At 38.5% G+C, this 27,270-nt stretch overlaps 1 protein-coding gene across 1 annotated transcript; it reads right to left on the reverse strand.

The window, feature by feature from the left end:
- Nucleotides 1-2,847: 2,847 nt before the first annotated feature.
- Nucleotides 2,848-27,016, reverse strand: LOC310934432 (equilibrative nucleoside transporter 1-like). The gene is made up of 13 exons (XM_083898160.1): nt 26,914-27,016; nt 17,925-18,017; nt 17,318-17,399; nt 16,548-16,729; nt 15,653-15,792; nt 14,458-14,592; nt 13,381-13,478; nt 13,098-13,179; nt 12,453-12,535; nt 12,236-12,344; nt 10,675-10,760; nt 8,310-8,509; nt 2,848-4,388 (listed from the first exon to the last, which is right to left on the reverse strand). The coding sequence occupies exons 2-13, from the start codon at nt 17,951-17,953 to the stop codon at nt 4,277-4,279; spliced, it is 1,338 nt and encodes a 445-aa protein (XP_083754286.1). The 5' UTR covers nt 17,954-18,017; nt 26,914-27,016; the 3' UTR covers nt 2,848-4,276.
- Nucleotides 27,017-27,270: the final 254 nt, after the last annotated feature.

Below are 27,270 nucleotides of genomic sequence, written 5' to 3' on the forward strand. Positions count from 1 at the left end.
ACCTTAAGAATAAATAATTAAAACAACTCTTCTGGCTCCTTTTTGATCTGTTTGGAGAGGTACAAGAAGCAGCTGATAAGGTTACTTGTATTTTGGGTCATTATTTTTAGGCACAGCACATTTTTAGGGCAAGATTCACACAGGAAACAGGATGAAAGTGAGGTAGGACGAAGTCATTGGCCCTCTCTCAATACCACAGTACATACAGTACTCGCCAAGTACGGTAGTAAACAAGTACGATCTCTCTTGGAACAGCAGTGTAATGACCACCATCCACAGTGTTAAAAAAAAAGAACATATAAAGTGCTTTTAATAAATGCATATATATTATTATTATTATTTTAACATTTTAAATATTTAACTTATTTAATTAATTTATTTTTATTACAATATACAATACCATGTGGAAAATAGTTATATTACCGCAGTGTAGAATAATATATACATACATATGTACACATATACATATATATATTGTCCATATTATCCTCCTGAGACCCAGTTTGACATGCATTTTTTATGTCTCCTTATCATTTGGGATTAGTAGGACCTAATGTTATGTGGTCCAGATTATGTCAAATGTCATACTATACTATGTCTTGCAAAGTTCTGTATTTTTTTGGAAAAAAGTGTAATACTATAGTATGTCATCCAAAATTTGAAAAAATAAAATTGGGTCAAAATTTGACAAAAAGTCATACTATTGTGTGTTGTCCAAAATCTGACAATTTTTTGGGGAAAAAAATGTTGGTCCAAAATTTGACAACAAAGTCCTACTATAATGTTGTCCAAAATTTGAAAAAACATACTATAGTATGCTGTCCAACATTTTTTTGGTCCAGAATTTTACAAACGTCATACAATAGTATGTTGTCCACAATTTGACAATTTTTTGAAAAACAATTTTTAGTCCAAAATTTGACAAAAATGTCATACTATAGAATTGCCGTCCAACATTTTGACAATTTTTTGGAAACATTTTTTTGGTCCAAATTTTACAAAAACATCATGAAACTATGTCGTCCAAAAATTTGACGATTGAAAAAAAGAAAAAGAAGACATTTTTGGTCCAAAATTTGATAAAAACGTCATACTATACTATGTCCTCCAAAATTTGACCCTTTTTAAAAAAATATTATTACTTTTTGTCCAGAATTAGACAAAAACGTCATACTATGTTGTTTTTTAAATAAAATTTTTTGGTCCAAAATTTGACAAAAACATTATACATTAACATTAACGTATACACAATATACATTATATATAACATTATATGTATGTCGTCGGAAATTTGACAATTTTCTTAGAAAACAACTTTTTGGTCCAAAATTTGACGAAAACATCATACTAAAGTATGTCGTCCAAAATTAGATTATTATTTTTTAGAAAACGATGTTTTGGTCGAACAATTTGACAAGAACTAAGAACTAAAGTATGTCTTACAAAACTTGAAATTTTTTTCAAAAACTTTTTTTTGGTCCAACATTTGACCAAAACGTCATACTATAGTATGTAGCCATACATTTGACAGGTTTTTGGAGAAAAAAAAATGTTTTGGTTCAAAATTTGACATACACATTGACATTTTTCAAAAACTTTTTTTTGGTCCAGAATTTGACAAAAACGTCACACTATAGTATGCTGTCCAAAATTTGCCTTTAAAAAAAAAAAAGAAAAAAAGTTTTGGTTCAAAATTTGACTAAACGTCATACTATATGTTGTCCAACATTTGAAAAAAAACATCATACTTTGTTATGCTGTCCAAAAAAATTTTGGGAAAAAAACCCAATTTGTCCAAAATTTGACAAAAAACTCATACTATAGTATGTCGTCCAAAATTTGACAATTAAAAAAAAATAAAAAATCATCCAAAATTTTACAAAAACGTCATACTATAGTATGTTGTTCAACATTTGACAATTTAAAAAAATAATAATAATTTTGTCCAAAATTTTACGAAAACGTCATACTATGTTGTCCACAATTTGACAAAAACGTCATACTATAGTATGTAGACCAACATTTTTGACACTTTTTTGGAAAAACTTATTTGGGCCAAAATACCACAAAATTGTCATAATATAGTATGTCATCCAACATTTTGACAATTTTTACAAAAATGTTTTTTTGGTCCAAAATTTGACAAAAATAACGTACATCGTTCAAAATTTGAAAAAAATGTCAGTCCAAAATTTGACAAAAATGTATATGTATAATAGTATGTTGTCCACAATTTGAAAATAATAAAAAAAAAAAATTGGGCCCAAAATTTGACAATTTGACAATAAAAAACACAAAAACTTTTTGTCTAAAATTTTACAAAAACGTCATACTATCGTATGTCGTCCAAAACGTGACACTTTTTGAAAAAAAGATTTTTTGGTCCAAAATTTGACAAAAATGTCACAAGAAACTGTCATCTATAGTATGATTTTTTTTTTGTCAAACTTTGGACAATATACTAATGTTTGACTTTTTTTCCCCAAATATTGGACAAGATGAAAATCAAAGAAAAAAAAGGATCATATTTAATCAGACTGTAATAGAATGTGAATTAGACAAAACGGCAGCATCATAATGATTTTAAATGGATTCTTCGTTTGACCAAGTGGGGGAAAAATGGCTGAAACGGCCCTTTAATAAAAAAAGTCAGATGTTAGTTTAATCAGTGATACATTTTCAGTTTAAGTCTTAACAAAGTAAAGCTACATTGTAAGATCTGCTGCTTGTGTTTCCAGATGTTTAATGTGCCTCCTCACACTCATCTACAGTGCATTTCCAACAATGACCAACAGGAGGAGCCAGATGTTTAAAAATAAGGGTTTATTTTTTTTTAAGCTGCAACCATTTTTATAGTCTTCAACTTCAAATATGGAAGAGCTGACAAATATTGTGCTTATAAAGAAACAGGCTGTTATGAATGATGATTAAAGCAGACTTTTTTTTCTTTTCTTTAAATAAAAAAAGCATCAAAAGGCCACAAAAATAAAAAGACAAAAAGAACAGGCTGTTGGGAATCTAATCTCATTCATTTTTGTATTAAAACAAAAGTACTACTTCTAGTACAAAATTATCCTACATGTTTAAAAAGAAATAAGCAGAATAAGGTTTTTCAAGTCTCACTCACATTGGCTCATTTACAGTCATGATTGTATTTTATCAGGAAGACGCAGTAACAAAAGAAATAAGGCCTGAAAAATGTGACGTCTGAAATAACTGAGGATTTTTTTTTTCTTCAAATCAAAGAAACACGCAATAGTAAAAAAAAAAAAAAAGGCAAAACTTCACTTAAAAACAACAGGAAAGCCTACAAATAATGGCTAAAAAATAATAATTATTATATACAGAGGTTTCTATCGAGTCAAGTGGCCCAGATTGGTTTCAACCTCGTCTTTAGGATTCAGTGCATTCTTAACATTCACTGAGATTTTTATCCACTTGTTATGCAGGATGTTTTCAGACGCTCTGCGTTAATACTGAAAGAGTTGGAGGGAGCAAAGCGCTTTTTTTTTTTTTTTTTTTTTTACAGATCATGACCTCCTTGCAGAGTTCCTCGTTTTCCCACACGTCTTTTGTGTTATTTGGTTTGAATGGAGTTAAAAGCTGCAGCGTTGCACTGCTCACGTTTACAAAAGAGTTACATTTAAAAACAGTCAGCGCAGACGAGCCGACAAAGAGCCTCACGTATACAAATGTGTTAAGACTAACGACGTGTTTAACCACCGTGATACAACCCAACCCTTTTATTTTGACTATAATTGTGTGCAAAAGAACATTTTTATGAACGAATGAGGATTCTGTGATGGTGCTCAGGCTCGTCCACAGTCACTGCTCAGGCCTCATGGTTTGGCAGGAGTCTGGTATCTGGTAGAATTTGAAATGCACTAAAAACTTCCTCCACAACGACTCCACTCCACTACTTTTTTCTTCTTTTGTTTTTTTCTACACATTTGGTTTGAACTCAGAGAAAAAACACTCTCTTTGATCAGTAGCATTAATAAAAAATAATCAGAATTAAAAAAACTCCTGCAGAAACAAGAGAAGCTGTTGTGTTTACAGGAAATAAAAACAAAAATATTCAGTAACATTTTCAGCTCATTTTGTTGCCGTGGTGATGAGATGAGACGAATCTCTGCCGAAGACCGAGCTTTCTCTGGTCTTGGGCCACGCTGCCTCCACTCAGTTAAGAGAATTGTTGCACAGTTAGTCCAGATGTTGACAGGTTTCTCCCTGGAGAGGCTCAGAGACGTGGTCTACTCTACGTCTGCTGCAGGATTTAGATCATGGCCCGGAAAGCAAACGACACTGCAGCGCCCAGCGCCAAGCCGAGCGACAGGAAGAAGGCCATGATGGCTCCTGCCGTCTCTGCTTCATGCTGAGCCACCTTCCTATTCAGACACAACAGAGGGGGAAGAAGTGGTTTGTCATTGAATTAAATGGTGTCTGTAATGAAGGAGAAGTCCTTATCAATAAAAGGAAAGGTTTGACATTATGAAATGTGCATCTGTAGTGTGTAACTGTTAAATATGAACAAATACCATCGGTAAAATAGTTTCTCAGTGTTATCTTCTCACCAATTACATTCCCGATCTGCACATAATCTTGACTTCTCACGAACATTATCCTTCAGTATTGAAATGCTGCATATTTGATTTGTGCTCTCTAAACAACTGCCTGACACAGGCCTGCATTCTCAATCACACCTGTTCCTGCACCACCAGCTCCACGTTTACTGGATGCCGTCTGGACTTGATTTACACATAATTAAGACAATATAAAAAAAACTACTAGAGGTGAAATAATAACTCGATTATTTAACCGATTACTTAATTAATCAACATCTATTTTGATAATCGATAAATCGGTTTGAAGCTTTTTTCACGATTAAAACAAGAAGTGTGTCTGCTGAGGTTTTATAGCTTCAAGAAGAATATATTCTGCTTTATGTTCATGTGAGGTAAGACCAAATGTTTAAAGTGAAAAAAATAAACAATAACAGTAGCAGCAACAGCAGAATTATGATGTAGCTACAGGAAGTGTCTAAGTGAGTTCACAAATTACTAGTGCTGCAATAGGTTAACGCGCGTTAATGCATGACACGTTTCCATGACGACTGACCGGAGAAAGACGCGTGTGACCTCATGTTTACGTGTCACGACAGCGGAGTCCAGGCACCGTTCCGCCAGTTAGCTCCGTTAGCTGCATTAGCTCCTTTTAGCGCCGTTAGCGCACCTACAGTGGAACTGGAGTGGTCTGTTTATCAAATGAAAACAGCAGCGCTACAAATAACCAGCGTACTTGTGTACTGCGTATGTGTGCCTCAGTTTTTAAAGTTTAGCGTTACTTTACAGACTCATCTTAACAATCCAGAGTCACGTAAAACATGACGTCACGCAAGTCTTTTTCCGGTCAGCTGCCATGGAAACACGGCGTGCGTAAACGTTGACGCTGTTAAACGGTATTAACGTTTGACAGCACTACAAATTACATTAAAAAAAGTTAAGTCACAGATGTTTTTATATAGACTCAACCATATATATTTATATTTATATATATATATACAAATCAAAGAATCATCATTTCACTTCCTTTAAATTTGTTAAAAAAAATGTTGCCCAACCCTTCTTTAAAAGGATAGTTAAAGATGTGTAAGTACTGTTTGACCATGGCAGCAGCAGACACTCACTCAAGAACAAGGCTCACATAATAAATTCTATCATATCTTAAAGAACATTTTCCCACACCAATGTCCATGGAGAAAATCAGCATTAGTAGCTTGCAGGAACACAGGAGGTGCTGTTCTGTCACTTTGGTAAATCTGAACAAGGGATTTTAAAACAACAAGTCACCAAATAACTTACAGTGAACATGTGAATTTACAGATGGAGGCAGCGGTGGATTAACAACTCATGTGCCATGATGTAAAATCACTGATTTTCTTTATGGACTTTTGTGTGAGAAAGCGAGTGATTTACAAACTAGTCTAAGAGGGAGATATATTAATAATAATATTGTCAACTGAAGCAGGTGTACATTTTATGAGGCAAGTCTTTTGTTGAGAGGCCAGTTCCTTGTGTCTAGGCCTGTCGCGATATTCAATAAATCAATTAATCGCACGATAATTAAAATGATCGCGATAATTTTTCTGGCCGCGATAAATGCCATTTGCATGCTTTTTTGTTTTCCCCGTCTCTCTTTCTCTCCCTCTCTCTCTCGGGTCCTAAAGTGTGTGAAATTTGATGTAGTATGCATGCCAGGTGGCTAGGTGGCGCTGTGAAGCACTGCCATACAATAACACCAGGAGCGCGCGCATGCGCTGAAACTTCCTTCTACTTCTCTCTAGTAGCGCCGAGTAGCCCACAGTCGAAAATCAAAACATTGACTCGGCGTAATTGCTGAAATGACTCCTGGATATGTATTAGGGCAGCTAAGGCAACTTGAATGTGCGACTGATGGATTCTAATCCACATGTTTGTTGTTGTTTGTCTGTACGGCACATGGATCTGACGTCAGCGTACAGGAGGATAGCCAGCGTCGTGCCAGCGTCGTGCCAGCGTGAGCAGCTCAGAAAACACTTTTGCGTTTTCACCCCTTTAGACGGGAACGCGACAGCGGAGTGTTTTTAAGATTTCCACTCTGGAGGGTGGGTTCATTTTTTTGCGTTTTTAAGCCCCAAAAACGCCGTCGCTGTCTAAACGAAAGGCCCATCTCATAAAACATTTTGTCTGTTTCACCCTGGAGCATTGCCGTGTAAAGCCAGAGTAACGATGAGTGAACCCTCATGTCAGTCACTTGTCAGTCGCATGGTGTGTGGGGAGGGGGGACTCCTGGGATAGCCTACCACAGCAGAGTGCAGCTAACCCATTTTATTTATTGCTTTGTTCTAGTGTTAAATATTCTTTAAAAAATAAAAGTTTATTTCTCTTTGAAAAGCTGTAACTGCATTATTATACCATTATCATTGTATTAGATGAAAATTATCTCAGAACAACAATATTATCGATTATCGCAATAATTTCTGAGACAATTTATCGTCCAGCAAAATTTGTTATCGTGACAGGCCTACTTGTGTCTACACTGGTAGCCATGTTTTCAGTGAGAGACAGTGGCCGTTTCTCAATATCCATACTTGTGCGTACTTGTCCGTACTTGTGAAAATGTCATCAGCCTCAGTCAAGTTCTGTTCCATTTCTCAAGAACGCGAGCAGCGAGTACGGTTCTCATACCCGGTAGTGTTCTCGCTCCGCCCATTTTACCAAGTATGCATCGGGTGGTGACTTGAGCGTACTTGGGAAAGCCATATATCCCAGAATGCATTTCGGTGGAACATAGCAGGATAAAATACAAATATAAACCTGAAATAAATATATTTCTGTGTCCCGGAACGCAGTTCTGAAATCATTAGAGGCGAGAAATTAGTCATTTAGAATCCAAACATGTGGTTTGTGTAATAAGATATGACATATTTATAGTATGACAGCAGCACTGTCGGAGGTGATCAGCTCCGCCTCGGCGGACGCTCGGTGCTCACAGTGCCCGGCACAGAGCAGCGTTACCTCGGCCTGTCCTGATGAAATGATCCGCTGGTTCAGACGGCTCCGTCATTACATACTTGGTGTGATCGATAGATTTGTTGTTGACATGTTGTTTTGTTTTTAATGCAAACGTTTTGACCTGACAGTGTGAACTTTTGTATAATATTAATGTTTCATTCATTGTATCTTTGAATTTTAGATTTATATTAGAGTCGCACTGTCATTGTATATGTATTTACATATAATGGACACTATTTTATAGTGTATAACATTTAAAATGTGAAAATAACAACAATATATGTATATATATATATATATATATATATATGTATTTTATATGTTCATTCATCAACACTGTAGGTGGCGGTAATGAGGCTTAAATGCTTCGCGCCACCCGCCATTCAAACAGTAGAATAAGGAAGTACACTGCTGTTCCAATTGAAGAATCGTGCTCGTGTACTCCCGTACTTGGCAAGTATGTACTTCAGTCATACTTCTCAAGTATGTACTTTCCAAGTAAGCAAGTACATACTGGCATACTTGGGTATTGAGAAACGGCCAGTGTGTATGGAGACTATGTAATGTAAATGATTACATTTTAAGGCTGAGTTTAGGGTCAGGGTTAAGATTAGGCCAGTAGTAATGATGGTTCCCAGTGTGTGTGTGTGTGTGTGTGTGTGTGTGTGTGTGTGTGTGTGTGTGTGTGTGTGTGTGTGTGTGTGTGTGTGTGTGTGTGTGTGTGTGTGTGTGTGTGTGTGTGTGTGTGTTATTTACTTGGGTCCAAAGCACATGCAGAGGCTGGCCAGGTATCCGTTGGAGAAGGAGAAGAAGATCATGAAGATGATGTACCAGGCGTCGTGGCCAAACAGCACAGGGAGGTAGTGACGAGGCTGGACGTTACACAGCACGAAGAGGGGGATGAAGATGACTCGCAGAACCACCAGGATGGGAAGCCACATACTGTCTTTGCCCGGCTGGAGAGAGAGAGAGAGAGAAAAAAAAAAGACGGAGATAAACAAAGAGTGAACACTTCAGGGGCTGATCTGTGACGTGTAAAACAAAGGTCTAACACCTTCCAGTCTATTTATTTATCAGATTGTTTTTGATTCATGCCATTTGTTCAAATAAATTGCCAAAAATTAATCTTAAACCTTGCCACATATCAGGACGTTACATCTACAGTCGGGCAGCAACTAGGAAGTACCAAGCAACAATCATTTCTGGTGCTGAAATGCTCACATAAAGAAGAGTTCTGTGTGTGTGAGCAAACCAAACTGTATTAATTAGTAAGACTGCACAATATATCCAAAAACGATAGTTAACACAATATCAACACGCGTGATAAATATTGTGGAGAAGATATTTATTTGCCCCATACAGCAACACTCTCATAACTCAACTACTTGGTGGGCAGAGAAATGAGAAGAGACCTAATTAAACAACTGCGATGAGAGATTTCGCAGTTATCATGTATCTAGGCATTGTCATTTATCTTTGGTTTTTTGGATCTGAACCAGCCAGTTACAGTAAAGTGTATGCGAGCGTGTGTGCCCTGACAGTCAGGATCCTGTTATCTAAAGATAAATAAGCTCACATGATCCTGGAGCAGCTGACTCTCCTGCTATCTGCCTCAATTTGGCCCCAAGAGGCTGTATTCCAGTGCAGGTCAGACCACTTTAAACTAACTGTACTCACGTTGTACAGAGAGACTTAACTCAATTTGACCATTTGCTGTGGATTATGGGAAATTAGACGTTTGTGGAATTCTGCATTCCAGGATAAGGTTTTGGGGAAGGCTAAGTTAATGGTTACTGATAATTCAAGGAAATCGGTCTATTTTGATCATTAATGACGTCCAATGTTCAATCTGAGAAGATGTTCCTCATCCTGTATCTAGAGGAGAGACAGTGAAGCTGTGCTAATATTGTATTTTGTTGTAAATATAAATCTTCACTATGACTTGTTTGTGCTGTTTTTATACTTTCTACCGTATGTGTTTGTTCTTAGGTGTTATGGTTTTTTTTATTTGATGTGCAAATAAAAAAACAACAGCTTTGTTTCAGCTGTTGTTGTTTTTAAAGTGCTTTATAAATAAAGTTGGATTGGATATACACAGGGTTCGTACACTTTTTTAACAATAGTTTTCCATGACTTTTCAATGACTTCTCTATAACCTTTCATTGACTTTCCAAAACCAAAAATCAGTGCCATCCCACAGTCTTCCATGAATGTCCATTTGTTTTGACTGCAAATCTTTGTTAAGACTTTCGTCAAATAAAAAAACATTTGCAGTTTGTTGCGACACATCTTTCATTATCAGCATTTTGCACGTCCGTGGTCTGCGTCTTTCAGTAGCCTAAGTTTAAAGCTCTCCGCAAAAAGCCACTCTGTTGTAACTTTCTTTCATACTTATTGATTTGAATTATTATTTGAGTAACGCTTTAAGTAATGGTTAAAAGAGAGGAAGTGGTTGTATTCTGTAAGGGCTTTTTTGTTGTTCACGTTTTGGTTCACGCCTGCAATATACACTTGCAGCCACTGTGTGGCATTGTTTGCATGTGAATTGTTGTCTCCTTTTTTTTTTACCTCCGAGTAAGAACGCCCCGGAAGTGTGTTGCCCTGTGTTTTTAGCTTCTCCGTTTTCTTCTCATTTTGTGTTAGCCGGCGAAACCCACACACCAGGACTGAATGATCATCTCCGTACGCCTTATTTGCATTGACGCAGTTAAATCATATCACACTCGTTGAAACTACACTTTCCTGGCATGTTGTCATTGAATAGAGCACCTCAAAATCCATGTGAGGACTGGAGGGTCGCTAAGCACGGCGCCAGTGATCGGCTTGTTTCCGTTTAAATTTTAATCTCACATTACATCATTTTATTTATGTTTTACGCATCCAAAATATTATCCATGCAATATTTCCATGACTTTTCCAAAACTTTACAGGAAATGTTGTTTTTCATTAACTATTCAAGGACCTAGAAAATGCATTTTCAATTTCCAAAACTTTTCCAGGTTGTTCATGTACAAACCCCGATATATACATATACACACCACATAGTGAGTATTTAAATGTACATATTTGACCTCTATCGTACAGAGCATGTTGATAGAGAATGTATTTGTGTTTCACTGACCCACATACAGACGGCCGTCAGACTCCTGCCAGCCCAGTCCATCACATTGAAGAGGAGGAAACATGACACGGGGATGAAGTACGTATCTGTGAATATGAAGCATAACAAACACGCTGCTGTTAACAACAACCATCGTCGCTGTGGCTTTGAAAGGTGGAGCAGAGAGTGTGAGGAACAGAAGCTACTGTCAGTTTGGGTTCACAGCTGTTTGTAAGGATTCCAGCTGTGATTCTGATTCATATCAAAACATCCTGATGTACTACTTCTACTAACTGCTTTGTAGTTTCTTTTTGCTGTGACTCCAGGTCGTGTGACTCCAAACCCAAGAATAGAATCTGTGCTCCATGTGGGAAAAAGCTGCAAACTTTTCAGCTACACTTCATTACAAGCCAACATGGAAATGAATGAGGATGAATGAAAGACAGGAGGAGAAGCTGCAGATCAGAGGCTGTCACTAAAGTACCTTCTACAAGAGGAAAAATCTTATTTCACACTACTAGGCTCAAAAATGTACTACAAAAAAAAAAAGGAAAACCAAATCAGGCAAATGTGTGAAATTGAAAGCTTTTCTTTATTTAAGATGAAGTATGAAACGTTTCTTTTTCCAGGTTCATCTTTCTAGGGAGAGGATTACATATTCTCCCTGTCAACAATCTTCACATTGGGGGGAAAACAGGTTTATTCCATCATAAATTAGGGGATGACTGTTTGTAAAGGGATAAAATGTGGCACTTTTCCATCTGAATGTTTTCACTCTCATGTGTCAAATTACTGGCTCACTGTTTAATACAGAGGAGAGAAATTAGGTCCAGCCGATATGGACTAAATACATAAAATCCCACTATATTTTGGGTGAAAATTGATATAAAACACAAACAGTGACTGTTCCCTGTTCCAATGTAATCATTCACTGCCTCACCACACACACAAGCAAGATAATCTGTGGTTTCCTCACAGTGTTCAGGTTAATTAATTTCATCTTTGATCACAAGGTGAAGCACTTTTTACTCGTAATCTGAAGATGTGTCCATGGTCAGTGTGTGCGTGAGTGACATGGAGACCGCTAGACGTTTTTTCTGACCCCCTCTTTCGACCAAAAACAGAGCCAATTTTGATTTATTCCACAAGCCATAAAGGTACTAAATGAGTTAAAATAAGCCAGTCATCCAGCTGGCCCAGGCACACCCATGGTGCAGTGTGGTTTGTGCTAGTGAGAGTATAGGAAGATAAGTGTAACCATGTTGACTGTTGTCCTGTAACAAAATGCCTTGTGAGTGTGATTGTGCTGCAAACTCAACTGCCACACGGAGATAATAAAGTTATCTACTAGAATAAAAGAGTTAGGAGTCAATCATGTGTTTATCAGTGTTAATAGTGTGGCGATGGTGGCAGATAAACTAAAGATTGGGTGTTAAAAGTAAAAAATGTGCTTCTTCCACATGTGACTGTGAGAACACAGCTCTGCTGTTTTCTGTTTGATACCAACCTGAGCCAGGCTTTACAGCGACAGCACAGACAGTACTGTGGAAACCTGCCCAGCCATAAAGAAATAAATACTCACCCCAGGCACCTCCATTAGCAACTGTGGAGCGGACATCGGCGGTCACAGCCGGAAATGTTCCGATGGTGACGGTGAAGATGCAGCACACGGACAGAGCCATCACCCAGATCTGATTAAAGCATCAAAGAGCATCATCAGTTTCATGAGGGCAGGGCTGCATCCACAGTTATAACTGCAGGATCTAAAAATCAGTGACGTGATCAAGCCATCGTTTCACCTGTTTGAAGATGTTAAACACAGAGATGGTGGGTTTGGCCTCGTCTTCCATCAGACCCGCAGGTCGCTTCTCTGCTGGAGTTTCTAAGAAGCAAACATTATTGTGTTAGCCATATCAAGGCAAATATCTTTTTTACGCAACATTTACTTTGTTTTATACCATGGGGTTCTCATGACTCTGTCACATGCTCGATTGGTCTCACTGGTCAGAAAGGACGGAACCAAACAGTCTTTCACAGTCAGTGCTGGGGCGGAACGATTTTCAATACACATCTAATTGTGATTATTTTGACTGAAATTGCAATTGCGGTATGATTTGCAATATTAGAAAGATTGGTGTTTGAAAAAACACATTAAAATAACTACTGCGTATGGAAAACATGTTTTCTTCTGTCTGTAGAACATGATGTGTAGGTCAGGACAATATTCAATCTAAAAATGTTATTATTAATACACATTTTGGCTTGGATAAATATTGCACCTCATGTGATCTGAAAATTGCAGTAAATCATATTGTGAATGGTAAAAAAGAGCAATTCTTAAGGTGCAACTAACATTAATACATCTGTGGGAGTTTTTCTAGTCAGTTCTAGAAACAAAGATAACTGCTAAGTAAAACCTGAATATTTGAGCACACTGAATCTACCTTTCTTAAGCAAGTCCATCTTGTTTTCCTCGTCAGCAGAGGGCCTGGATCTATTACTCTCCATGTAGTATTGGAAAAACTCCTGTTACAAAACAACGACAATGAGGCGAGCCCTCTGAGCCAGTGGAGACAAAGGACAGGAGGTCACAGACTACAGTGACATTATCTTAACTTTACACAGCACAAAGTAAATGAGAGTGAAATGCAGTAGTGGTAGCAAAACAAATACCACATATTAAAAAAAAAAAAAAAAAAATCTTTCAACTTTGTGAAACAGTCTTACCATCCTGGGCAGGACGAAGTAGGAGAAGATGGCCAGGAGAATGGCAACACAGGCTGTGATGAAGTAACCAAAAGCACTGTCTTGCAAGGCTGAACCACCTACACACACACACATAGACTCATTAGTGTTGATTTAAAACAATTAATTAAACAGTGCGCAAATGTTGGTGATTCTATTTATTTTTTATTTTATTTTTCCTTTTTGCCTTTAATGATAGCATAGTATAGAGAGACAGGAAACGGGAGGCAGAGAGATGGGGAATGACACGCAGGAAAGACCGCTAGGTGCGGGATTCGAAACCAGGGTCGCCTGCAGCGAGGACTACAGCCTCAGCATATGGGGCAGGTGCTCTACCAACTGAGCCACCGCTGCCCCGGTGATTCTATTTTTTAATATCATTCTGCCTCTATTGAGTCTTCATAAACAGAAACACCCAAACATTGTTTGTATGCTGCATCCTCGATTGAAAACAGGCTCTGTCAAGCAAAACTATCAGCTCTGACCGAGGCAGTGCAGAAGAGGGTTTTGAGCAGTAGAATTCACTTCCAAAACTTTTTGTTGGTGCTTCTTTGCGTTTACGGCGGTCTCACTTGACTAGCACAATGCTACGTGACTAAATCTGCACACAGCTATACTGAGAAACTATAAATAGAGCCATGTGGAGCTGGTCAGATTTATCAGGATTGTGTGAACTGATTTGACAATGGTTTGAAGATGATGGACAATTGCTTATATTTACATTTTACTCACTGCGGTTTTAAGAACAATACTTTTAATACTTCACCTTTGCAGCCTCATGAGCTTATTTTTCTAAAGCAGCAAACACAAAAAGGCCAATTTGAAATGTACTACATACTACTAATATTGTTTCTGAAACAACCTCAAATTCTGAGCAACTAATTCTATATTCCTGATTCAGTTTGGAGGAAAATATCTCAAACAGCAGCCAGTTACTGTTGTCCCATACTACATCCTAAAATGTTATTGTACAGCCATAGTAGGTCAGTTGTGTTGGACACCATTTTGTGACAGTATTTATAAGAGGAGACTTCCTAGTGATTTGTGTGTGAGACGTACTGGCCAGCGCGCAGATCATCGAGAAAGCAGCAAAGGCACCGGCCAGCCCCTGTCCACTCATGATAGGAGTGGTGTAGGACGCAGGCAGAATCCCTGCCAGACCGAACAGGCTGCCCTGAAGAATCGCCCCGAATGCTGGGGAGAGAAAACAATAAAAAAAAGTATAAGAATGAGAAAAGGAAAAACAAATGCTGTTCCAACACATCAGAAAAAGAGCCTCAAAGATGATGACCTTTCTGAAAACAACATGGAGCAAAGTCAATGTTTTATGTAACTGTTATCTCATTTTACAGAGTCAATAAGGCCTTCTCATACAAAGTTGCACCACCAGTAGATAAAAATGTGTTACACATGTTTGGAATTCAATTAGCTTCAGAAATCTGGTAACGAGTATCCACAAAAAGGAATGTGCCAGAACAGATATCAAAGCCTCAGGGTCACAAAGTCCTTCTCTCTAAATGAAACACGATGGGATGTTCCTTATGAAGATCTGGGGGTCAGGAACAGCCCAACAGAGAACAAGGAGGAGGATGAGCTTATCCCTGCTGCTCGTGGAGTCTTGGCTAAATAAACTAACACAGTAAGTTTATGGACTGTTCTGAAGCTCAGCGTCGTACGACAGCATGTGTTTGTGTATTCATGAGAGAGGGATTTTCCCAGCACAGAGTGGATGCAGATGATTTTGATCACAAAAAAAAAGGGGGAAGAAACATGGAAATCATTCATCAAATCATTTGAATGAGTTCGAGAACAACTAAATTATGGCAGCCCAGTGCAACATCACTGCAGATGAGGCAGCACATGTAAAGTTTCTGTTTTGTAGATGTATTTTTTGTGTTGCTATGTTGATGGATTATAAGGAAAGGTGTTCCCCTTCTCTAGCCTCACTGGTTTGAATGTGGTCTGCTGCCAGGCTGTGTCACATCTGCAGTTTCTTAGAAATCCTAACACACCCACAGTAAAAACAAGAATAATTAAATCTGACCCCTTTTCACTCTAGTTACAGAAACAACTGCCAATGAAGGAATAACAATCTATGTTGGGGGGGATGATTAATAAACCCGACCCCATCTTATTACAGCACTGTGGATGAAGTTCAAACAGCCGAGGGCCTGTTATGTGTCAGCTTGAAAAAAAGATATAAAGACTTTCCGCCGTGTTAACAGGCAGATGATATTTTACGTGTGAAACTCACAGTTGATGCAGATGATTTTGATCATGGTGACGGTGAAGAAGGGCATTGGCTCCATGTCCACTTTGACGAACACAGCCGTCAACAGGAAAACCACTAGAATGACCGTCAGGCTGCCAGAGATCCGCAGTTTCTGAGGGATCCTGAGGCACACACGCAGACAATTTCACCAATCCAAGTCGTACATAATCAAGAGTTCACATATATATAACATGGGAAGGCAATTAAGACAGAGATCAGAAGTGAACTATTTGCAACGTATAGAACTGGAAACAAGAAACAGGGATTTTATTCTGAAAAGTTACAAGTCATTTCAACAGAAAAATAAAAGAAAATAGAACAAGGTCTGTGAGAATTTTACGAGAGAGATTTTTGTGAGAAAAAGCAGCGAGCAGAAATGAAACAGTAAATATATTATATATAGAGACAAAGAGAGCAGGGAGAGATGAATGAAAGAAGGGGTAAAGCAGAGAACATAAATAGCATTCCTTAGTGTATTTGTGCAGGGGAAGAGACGGCCGTGTTCGGGGTCCACCCAAGATCTGTCTCAATCCTACTCTGATTAAAGCAAACATATTGTAAGACGTACACATAACAGGACTATGAAACTTATAGTGGTGTGTGGAAGGACTGAAATGAAAGATAAGCACGAAGGCAGGAAGACAAATAAAGGTGAAGAATTTGCCTTGAACAACCTTCGAATTCCTAATTAACCAGATCTCTTTCTCTGATAAACCAAACATTGGTTGCATATATATATATATATATATATATATATATATATATATATATATATATATATATATATATATATATATAACAAACCTGTCATTAAGATATAAAATTGCACAATGGCTGAGTTTAGTGTGAACATGCGAGTGTACGGCAGGGTGGATACCTCTGGTGTATGAAGGAGTTGAGGCAGGTGAAAATGAGCAGAGGCACCATGGCACACAGAGTCATCACATTGTTAAACTTCGACTCCAGGACATTGCGAGTGTCTCCCCCCTCCGCAGTCACGTTGGCCGTCTCGTTGAACAAAAGATCGGTGGGCGAGTCCTTCAGTCTGCTGGTGAAGTACTGGTGAAACAGAGGGGTAGACATTTCATCATGATGGTTATTTGCACTTGCAACTTAACAGAAACGACTTAGTGATTGAATTCATACTCAATTGAAAAGTTTGTGTCATATTACTGCTTTCGGCTGTATTTAACAAAAATAATGAACTAAAACACATTATTTAATGTTGCAGGAATAGAAACAACCAAATGTTCATGTGATACATGTTAAGCTTGTGTGAAAGGGTTAGGGTAAGACCATCTTGCTTTTAGGTATACAACCTAAAGGTATTGAGTTGTGTAACTGAGTTAAGTGATGCAAGCTGTTGTGACTGCAGCCCAAGGGCAGGACCATATTATCTCTCCCAGGAAAATTAAACTGAGAGTCCACTTTTTAAGAAGTTAACCCTTTAAGGCTCAAAGAGATTGGTGAGGGATCAGAGAAATCCACCTGGCTGGGGTCAGGTCAGCCATCCTGAGTGAAACCATGTGGTTTTGAAAGGAAAGGTAAATACACTATCTTTGTTTGCTTGTTTAAAAAAAAAGACTTAAATGGAGCACCACAGGACCACCAACAGGGCTCATTCCAGAGAATTACAACTTTGTTTACCATTGTTGCAGTCATGAAGAAATTCCATGGTAAGAGAGTTCCCAGACCCAGGATGAAGAGAATGATCCATACTGCATTGTATCTGGGAAAGAAAATGAAAAAAAGAATGGTCACAAAAGTACATAAATAAAGCCAGTATTTAGAGATGGACATGAATACTCAATCATTTGTACCAATATGAAAGGTTGCTGCAGTTAACGTGACAATTCATGAGTATATTTAAAAGATACATGGTTAAGAAACTGATGATTCTATCTCTAACTCATCCTGGGCATGTGATGTAGTCTAGGTCGAAGTGCTCCAGGATGCATGGAGTCACTGTAGGTTTACATTGTTGTTTTGTTTTAAAGTATGTGATGTGGTCAGGAGGAGAATTTCCTCTGACAAGTCGAATCTTAATTTGCATTAAAACACACATGGACATTCTCAGACACAAATGCAGATAATTCAACCTGGTTTTCATGTTAGTCTATTTATTTTGTCCTCTCAACTAGCATTTTTGTTGAAATGCCCATCCCTATCCAAAACCCTGTGTTACTCATAAATTGTATTAGCAAAAAAAAAAAAAAAAACATATATTCACTGAAACAAAGAGAGATTCTCTTACTTGTCCTGCGGTGCGCTGCTGGCCGTCATGGTTGTTGTTTGTAAGGTTTAGACACGTGTTCAGTCAAGAGATGGATCGGGGGCAGCAGCGAGTCTGAAATACACAGATAACAAACCTGTTTTCAACTCTTAAAATGTCTGCACCCAACAACATTTTTATCATCGGCTGCCATCTGTCTCTGTACTCTGTCATTTCCATTATATTTTAAAGCACCGCTTTTGTGTATGGACCAAAACATCAATTTAATAATTGGCCACATATCGAAATTTGAAGAGAAAACGATGACAATGAACCAATTCAGCATCAGATGGTGGATGGTGGCTGCATATAGACAACAGTGGAAGAAAACCTCAAACTTTATAGCACAGGGCTGCAACAATTTCAGCAAATAATATTTGACAATTCAATTTGTGTAACAAAGTCAAGTTCTTGGCTTTCAGTTCTTTAAATGTGAATATTTCCAGGTTTGTTTGCTCCTCTATGACAGAAAACTGAATCTCTGGTTTGAGGTCAATTTATTACCATTTTATGTACAAAAGAAAATAATGTAATTACATCAGAATCAGAATCAACTTTATTGGCCAAGTTTGTGCACAACAAACTAGGAATTTAACTTGGTTCCACTTTTCTCTCCAATACAACAAACAAAGAGAAAAAAACGACTAAATAACCGACTGATTAATCTAGAATTAAAATAACTAGTTGCAGACACTAACAACTTGACTTCCAAAGTTTTGAGTCATAGTCTTTACAGTTCTACAAAAATTGACCCCAATGGTTAAAACACTGGAACATGGAGGATTCAAGAAGTTCCTGCCACATTGTGGTTAAGTTGTTAAAAAAAAGTTAATAACCTCACAAGAAAAACATGTGCTCCAATAACTGAGCAAAGTCTTTTCATAAAAACTTACTTGCAGCAGAGTACAACTCGTGGAAAAAAGGCCCCTCTTTTCTCTGGTCAAGTCCAACTGATAGAAAGACTGAACTGTGCTTCAATTTATACCACACACAGTTTTGGTCAGTTGACATACCACTGTCTGCTGCATACTGAACCCGCCCTTCTTTGCATCTCAGTGTCTGGCTATCCCTCCCCTCTTCCCTTTATCTCAAAGCAGTCCATCAAACCTCTCCTACACATCCTTAGTTACATTATGTGCGATTGCTCTCTGACATATAAACATCACAACACCCACTCCACAGTCGTCAAATCTGTTCCTGAAGAAATGACTTTGAGAATGAAGCGTTTGTGCGAGTGTGGATTCAGAGGAGAAAAATTATGGGATGCTTTTCAAATAGTTTTTGGCTCCACTGTTCTTCAGTCTGGGCTTTAAGCATTTATCTGTTCTGAAGCTGTTGACATTTTGAAAAATAGCGTGATAGAAATGTTGAATGTTGAAATGCCGCCCAGCACTACATCATTCTAATAGCGTATCAAGCGTGAAGCTTCTCAGATGCTGCGACCCAGGAACCATGTCCTCCTCCGCTCTGTCACAGTATTGCCCAACTCTGTCTCAAGTCATTTCTCTTCATGTAATCCACAGCTGAAATGACTGCTGTGGCCTCCAGCTGGCTCTGCCTCATGCAACAGATCTGTTTCAACTACTCACGTCTTCCTTGTGGGTCAACTGTTTTTTTTCTTTTTTTTAGCAGAATGACTAATGATGGGTGCGTGCAGAGGGACATGGTTCTGTTTCAGAACCAGAACCGCAGTGTGATTACTGGGCTTCCTCGCTCTCACTCTGGTCCAGGCGTTGACTGAAGCCTATGTTGGTTCTCTCAGAGCTCTAATGTTGTGATTAAACAGAGAAATACTCAGTGAAAACCTTAATTAAAGGTGCATTATGTAATAAATCTAAAGCAACTGGCCATAAAATCCTCCTAATATGTCACAGAGACTCAGGAATAATGTTCATTTAACATAACAGAACTCAACAACAACAGTACAGCCAAAATTTTTACATAAAAAAATATATTTTGCAGACTGCAAATCATGTTTTTGTTTTGAAATCATGTTTTGGCATGTGGCGCCACCTATCGCTGTCTACCAATCATTGCAGTCAGTAGAGTCTCATCTGCCGAGCAACCACGGGTTGCCAGTTACATCAGAAAACACATTCTAACATATGGCACCTTTAAAAAAAACTATGTGATCTGTCTCCATTTGCACACTCAGTGCATAAATATATTGTTACCTTTGCAATACTTGCATATTGACATACACGATAGCAGTAGCCCAGCCCTACCCCTGTGTTTTCTACATCAACATAATTAATTTTATTTGGTAGCACATTTCACAGAAATACAATTCACTACCTATTAAAAAAATATTAAAACTTAAGACCATAACATTAGGGGAAACCCAGGCAAAAAAAAAAAGGCATATAGGAAGGCCTATAAAACAGAGTAATACAAAGACCGGTCTTCAGTTAAATCTACTTATTTATCACATTGCAGCCACAATTTCAGTACTTTTTTTAAATGAATTGTCCATGTTTGTTTACGAGTAGCATAACTCGGAGAAGGCAATTTTTAATTATATCTTTATCATCCAAGGAGGTGATGATTAGAGTTTTGTGTTGAGATGCAGAGGTTTGTGCTCAGAGTGTTCCTCGAGTTCTTTATTCTGTTTTGTTTTGTAATTATACCCACATTTTTTTCACATTATTGCTCCCTTCTTTCCTGGCGTCTTTTACCCAGAATCTGATGGAAGACATGCACTCGGATAACTGTGTGAAACCTTGCCTAAACAGAGAAACTCCACAAAAGTTTCTTAAAAACAACATACAGACCATTTTGGCAACAAATCAAGCTAAACAGCAAGCTAAAGTCAAGTCAAGGCCGTCTCAGTAGATATGTGGAGCATCATGATGGATTTGAAGGAAAAACAATTATGGAATGTCATCTTTAAAAAAATTTTTAAGGATAGGTTGTGGAGTTATTGAATACGAGTACAGTGCTATGAATGGATTATCGTCTGTTTGTTCTCATGCACGTCGGTTATGTGACACACTTTCATTCCAATGTTTTCTCTCAGCGAAGAAGACAGTGGGGAAAAAAGAACAAGGAAAAGGTTGTAGATGCTTTGGAAATGCATTCAGTGTATGTGACAGAGTTTAGGGATTTTGGGTGAGTTATGACAAGGGTTGCGGGTATGGGCAAAAAAAACAATATTGATTTTTGTATTTTGACAACAGTGATAGAAAGTCAATATACTTTAATTGTCTGAGTTATAACTCATTCATTGTTGCTTTCAGGTCATATTAATGGACACAATGTTTAAGGAAAGCAACAATCAAACAAAATCAATGACTTATAACTGAACTAGTGTAGAAACATTGAACTCTGAGTAAAACATTTAGATGCTCCACATATATGGCATTATTATTTTCATCAATCGCAATACAACAGAGGTTCAATCTATATCAATATTATTATCTTGTGCACAACATTCAATGTATATACATGCTATGAAAGTTTTGTCTCAGATTTGTTTCTGTTTGACAAGCAACAGTCACTTTCTGTCCTCAAAGAAGTTTAAAACCACTATCACCCAGGAATATCAACCCACATTTTATTGTGATAATTATTGGCAACTGAAGGGATTTTGTAGCTGGTCATGTGTACACTCAGCAAGGACAGAGACTGCTCTGTAAAAAAAGTGGACTAAACACACACACACACACACACACACTATAATGCATTAGTTAAAGTGCATCTAAACCATACCACATGAACTGGGTCTGATTGGGAGACGACTGTCTGTGAGAAAGGTCTGTATGGTATGTGAGATGGGACAAAGGTCCAACAGATAGAATACTATATGTTAAACAGCAAGCATGTGCTTACTTAAACAGATATTTACCACAACACTAGTAATGATAAGTCAGCAAGCCCAAGATGTTGAGCCATCGCTGTTGTGTCTTGGTCAGGTTCTCGAGGTTCAAACATCTGCAGTACGTAGTTTGACCACCAGAGAGCCACACGAGCAAGCGTTCCTGCACAACTTGGTGATTTTTGTTGCAGTTGATGTTAATATTCTGCCTCTGTTTGGTCTTCATAAACACACCAGGGGGAGAGTTTGTGCGTACACAGCAGCAATGACACAATTCTCCAACTGTGTAACAAATAAGAGCTGAATCGATTACTCGTTTAATTGTCAACTATTTTGATAATCGAGTATTCGGTTTGAGTGCTTTCTAAAGAATTAAAACCAGTTTCTGTGATTTTTCAGCTGCTTTAATGTGAATATTTTCTGGTTTCTTTGCTCCATATAACTAAGAAATCATTAAAGCTGAATAATTTTGGTTGTGGACAAAACAAGACATTTGAGAGCATTGTCATATGCATATTTTCACAGTCTGTGCATAGTAAAGTTTGTGAATTAATGTATAGAATTTCAGGATTATATTGGACCTTATATTATATCTGCGATATCTGATCCAGCGAGTTGACCATTATCGGACCGATACCGATACTGAGAATCGTATTGGCTCATCCCTAGTTTGAATGACAATGTTTATATTTAAATGTTACATGCTACTGATTTAAATTTGACATGTTAACAAAAATATCAGCCAATTAACAATTTCTGTCATAGTAAAATACAAGTAAAATATTATTTTTTTAGCCACCTGTTCTCTAAAACACTGCAGCGCATTGTGTCGGCAAATATACAGAACTACAAAATAATACAAATGTAAGCAAACTATTTCGAGGAAATGTAAGTGAACTCAGCTGGCCTTCTGTACAGATGCCCTGAATTAACTCAAACCTTCCTTCTGCCCCGCAGGGACTTAAACTTGGTGCTCGCTGCAGCGTAATCAAACACATCAAAAGGAGAGGATTACAGCTGCCGGCGCCACTGCTACAGGTGGTCTACGAGTGGTGTGAATTATTTGAGCAGTAGCTCAAAATGATGGACAACCTTCAAATTTTTCCATCATGGTAGAAAGAAAATCCCTTCCCTGACGGAAAATTCTCAGTTAACGCGACCCCTGTATTATGCGTCTTCCAGGAGGAGAGTATCTGAAAATGTCACCATACAACTATTAATGTTACAAGGCCAGCTATTAACTCAACACAACTGTAAAACTTCACCTAAATGCCAAAGTCAATATTCAACTCTCAGCTTAAGACATCTTTATTATTTAGGCTTCACAAGGACTTAGCAAGCTCTGAAAAACCCCCAGGGATTGCCTTTATTCCTTCTTCCACAGTTATCAGATTTTAATCTGCAGTCTGATTTTAATATATTCATTCTAATCCTCAAAAATTAAATCATAGAAAGTGGTATAATAACCTCACCTAGCTCCAGGTTGTGGTATAGTATCCCTATCTCAACCAAACCTGTCACAAGCCAGCTAGCAAAGATGTCTCACGTACACGCAGGCACTTTGCAGTCTGTGGAGCGGTACAAATTTAGGTTTGGCATCAGCCTGACACTGTTAGAGACTAACCTCCTCTTAGTGACATCCAAATCCAACAATATGCACGCCAGGGGAGAAAGAGCCACAGTAATTTATAGTTTCCTCTGGTGACATGGTGAAAAAAATATTGTTGACAACCTTGACAAAAAAGAGCAAGTCTGTCTAGTCTGCCTGCCATCGCGTTGTGAAAGTTGTCACAGTTGTGACTTCAAGTTTAACTTTGTAAGTCCTTAAAATTAATCACTTACTTTTGCATATTAGCATACAGTTTTCAGCATGTATCCGCCGACTCCACAGCTCCAAGTTCTTTATAGCAGATAAGCTCATGGCGGTTTCTGTAAAAATCTAGAACGAACCAACAATAACAAACAAGGTGGTATACTTAACTTGAGATGCTTTAGTCCTTTCATGTTGAAACATTATTTTTCCTTTGAATCAGGCCTTAAGCGGAATTTTTTTTAAAGCTAGGATTTTTTTCTGTGTACCGCCCCTGCACTGTGCGTCTCCCTCTCCTGCATTGTGCACCACACCTGCACCGTGCGCTTCTCTGTCTCCAAGCGGGCTCTCCGTATCCAACGCAGTCTGGATCATTTCTCTACACACAGCTTTATCCCCACGTCCATATATGACACAGACATAATGATCTTTATGACGAGAATCGAGTACAGTCGCGATGAAATACAGGGGATCCTAGTAGATCTTAGTAAAATGTGTTGACAGATTCTCAAGAGCTCACATTTCATTGTTTTCACTCCTTGGTCTCAATCTTTGTGTAGAAGACGCGCTAGTGCTGCAATTGAGAGAATAACAGATGCATCAGATGAGCTGTTCTCTGGTGTGAAGTGAATGTCGCGGGGAGTTCATAATCTGCTGTGTATACAGCCAAGTTTCACTTTTGCGCGAAGAGACTTTCCAGCATTTAACAGGTGCTGGTCCACCGTGTACTCACATCCTGTTGGAATCCTTTTATTGGTGTTCCAAACTGATCTTGGACAGACTCTAAGTGGGTATAGACAGGCACGTGCTGGCCACAGTTTTTGTATTCTTCATCACATCATTTTGGTGGTTACCGGGGGAAACGGGTGGAAGAAATAGGGCATCCTGCCTAATTTCTTATTATTTTCAGTACAGGGTGTCCCCCAGGAAGCCCAGATGCCCTGCTGGCTAAAAGCCTGCTTTGAACTACGTTTTTATTAAAGACGTGAACAACTACTAAAGCTACATTTTACACACTAATAGAAATCTTGATGGTTTTTGAGGGATGTCAATTCCATTCAAACACAGGTCTGTGTGGCTGTGCTACAGAGGTGGCGGTCATGCTTTGCAAAAGTGGGATGTAATCATCTTATAATACGGAAAGAGGAAAAAAGACTTGCCAGGCACTAATCACAACAACATGTAGGTCAGACAGCAGGAAACAGCTCCAGTCTCCTGCTGCCCATCGTTTGTAATTGTTTCAAAAGGTGCAGATGAAGAGCTGAACAATGAATTGGCAGAAGCAAATCCACTGACTGCACAGCACTGATGAATAAGATCAGGGACAGGACTCAAGTTACATGCTTCAATCAGCCTGAAGGGGTGCTAACAAATGGCACAGGATAACTCTGCAATTCAACTCCTTTAAAGCAGGTGCTAATGTGCACTCAGTGGGAGGCCAATGTCGCTGTCCTGTCAGCTGTTATTGGACACAAACCCACTATTCTGGTACACTCATCTTTCTTCATGGTGAGTAGAGTGGCAAACAGCACTAGCACGTGAGGAATCCCTGACTCACTGAGATTTTTAAAAGAATACCAGAAATCTTACCCATATATATATATATATATATATATAAGTTGAGATATACCTGTAAGATGAGATATATTTATATATATATCTCATCTTACAGGTAGAGTTAGAGTGACAAAAAGGAAAAACATGTGAGCCACACGGCACAAGCAGTGTCTGAGCTGCCGATTAACACCACACTTCTGCAACTGAGTCATCACCTCACCAACAAGCTTCAAAAGCTTTCAAGTGACAATTTCCGCAACTTTTTCTACCGTCAGGGCCCGTGATTCAACAACTAACCACATGCTACCACAGCAAAGTTCATTACAGCCACTCACGCACATGCTTTCCCTGAAGGCAGCAGAAGCGCGCACACACACACACGTCCCATGATTTACCACCATGGTGTACTTGAAATAAAACATTTGTTTTCTTTGTTGTATGGAAAATAATCACATTATCAAACTCCATTACTCTAATCAGGTGCTTCAATTGAGTAAATTCTCAAATATGTATTATTTATATGTATTTTATTTATATATATGTTTTCATTTTAAAAAAAAAAAGAAAAAAAAGAGGACTTTACTTTATTCAAATTATTATGACTCTGGGATGGTGATGGATACACGTCCTGACCACTCAAAGCTGCTTTACACTTCAGTTTTGTCATTCACTCTCACATTCATACAGCACCTCTACTCTATCACATCCATTCACACTCTGTCATCAGGAGCAACATGGGCTTAAGTGCAGACGGGATAAAGACAATAACACTTTCTGGGACTTTATGGTCTCACTAGATTTTGGTTAGTTCTGTGACTGGGGATTCTTTGAGGAGATCTTGATGCTCATGGTTGAGTTTCCCCAAACACTGACCACCACAAATTGTCCTTTGTTGTCCTTTGTTGTTTGGGGGTAGATGATTTTAAAATAAAATAATCAAATAAAAACACTCTTAACTTTACCGAGTGAACATTTGTTAGTATGCAAAATTAAGCAAACACGCCAATACATTTTGCTTTTCACAGTGAGTATGTGTTTGTTTTCTCTCATTATAATACTTCATATTTAGTAGTTTAATATTGTTGGTAAGCACACAATACGTTTCAGCAGCCACTGAAGAAGAAATGTTATTTTGGGGTTGACCATTAAAGTTATTAAGACTTTTAAGAGCAGGGATGTGTTACTTTTCTCTAATTATTATAAATGTAAAGTAAATATTGGTGTAGTTTTGTTCTGTTGGTGGAGCTAAACAAGTGATGAGGGGATAAAACTGGGTCATCATTTTACAATGACTCAAATAAAAAAAGCGGGACATAAACAGGATGCATCGGTTTATGGGTGAAATAAAAGAAAGGTTAGACATGTCATTGTGTGCCACCGAGTTTCCATCTGTCCGACAACAGCGTGACGATGACGAAACCCTTCACGGAACAGTGGCAGAACAATCACGCTTCTTCACGTTGGCGCTAAATTTAACTTCCCCCTGACACGGTCAATAAAAGGAGGACACACACGCCGCCGTTCGTCCCGTGACAAAGAGCGGGACCGTGTTCTTTCTGTCCCGTCTCTCAGGAGAAGTCAAAGACACCGAGGCTGAAACTTAAACACGGACAACACCGAGCCATGTGCGAAGCGGAGGAACCAAAAGCCATGTGGGGACATAGTCACCCGCGCTGACGTTATTCAAGCACGTTTCGTTTTCCCGGGTTAGTCCGGGTAGTGAAATTTAACAACAGCTCCCGTTTGGTTAGTTCAGGGTGTTTAAATTAAAACAGAAAAAAGTGTCCTACCTTAATAGAAAGAGTGGGTGAAGGCTGTGAAGGTTGAAAGAGCCCGTACACAAATTATGTGTCCTCACAGTTCTGCTGTGTGTGTGTGTGTGGGGCATTGGCTGTAACGGCTGCCACCCACGGCGGGACGTGTAAACTCCGCCCTTATTCAAATGTGTGTGGATACTGACTACACGTGGGTCGTCACAGGCAGGGACTCAGGTTTGTTTATGGAGAGTGAGTGGAGTCGTTTCCACCGCCGATATTTGGAGAAAAACAGAGTATCCCTGTCAATTTGAGATGATGTATGTGTGCGCGCCAATGCTGTGACACGAGCGCGAGCAAATAGAGTTTACGAGCGTCAGTGAACGCAGCACG

The sequence above is a fragment of the Microchirus variegatus genome (assembly GCF_963457635.1).
Source record: "Microchirus variegatus genome assembly, chromosome: 11".
Taxonomy (NCBI): domain Eukaryota; kingdom Metazoa; phylum Chordata; class Actinopteri; order Pleuronectiformes; family Soleidae; genus Microchirus; species Microchirus variegatus.

What these genes read in the sequence shown, in the direction of transcription:
- LOC310934432 (XM_083898160.1), bottom strand. Translation starts at nt 17,953, where the DNA reads ATGACGGCCAGCAGCGCACCGCAGGACAA. An exon ending in TCTTCATGACTGCAACAATG is followed by an intron (nt 16,730 to 17,317) that starts GTAAACAAAGTT and finishes CTGTTTCACCAG; the next exon opens with TACTTCACCAGCAGACTGAA. An exon ending in GATGGACTTGCTTAAGAAAG is followed by an intron (nt 12,536 to 13,097) that starts GTAGATTCAGTG and finishes TTTGCTTCTTAG; the next exon opens with AAACTCCAGCAGAGAAGCGA.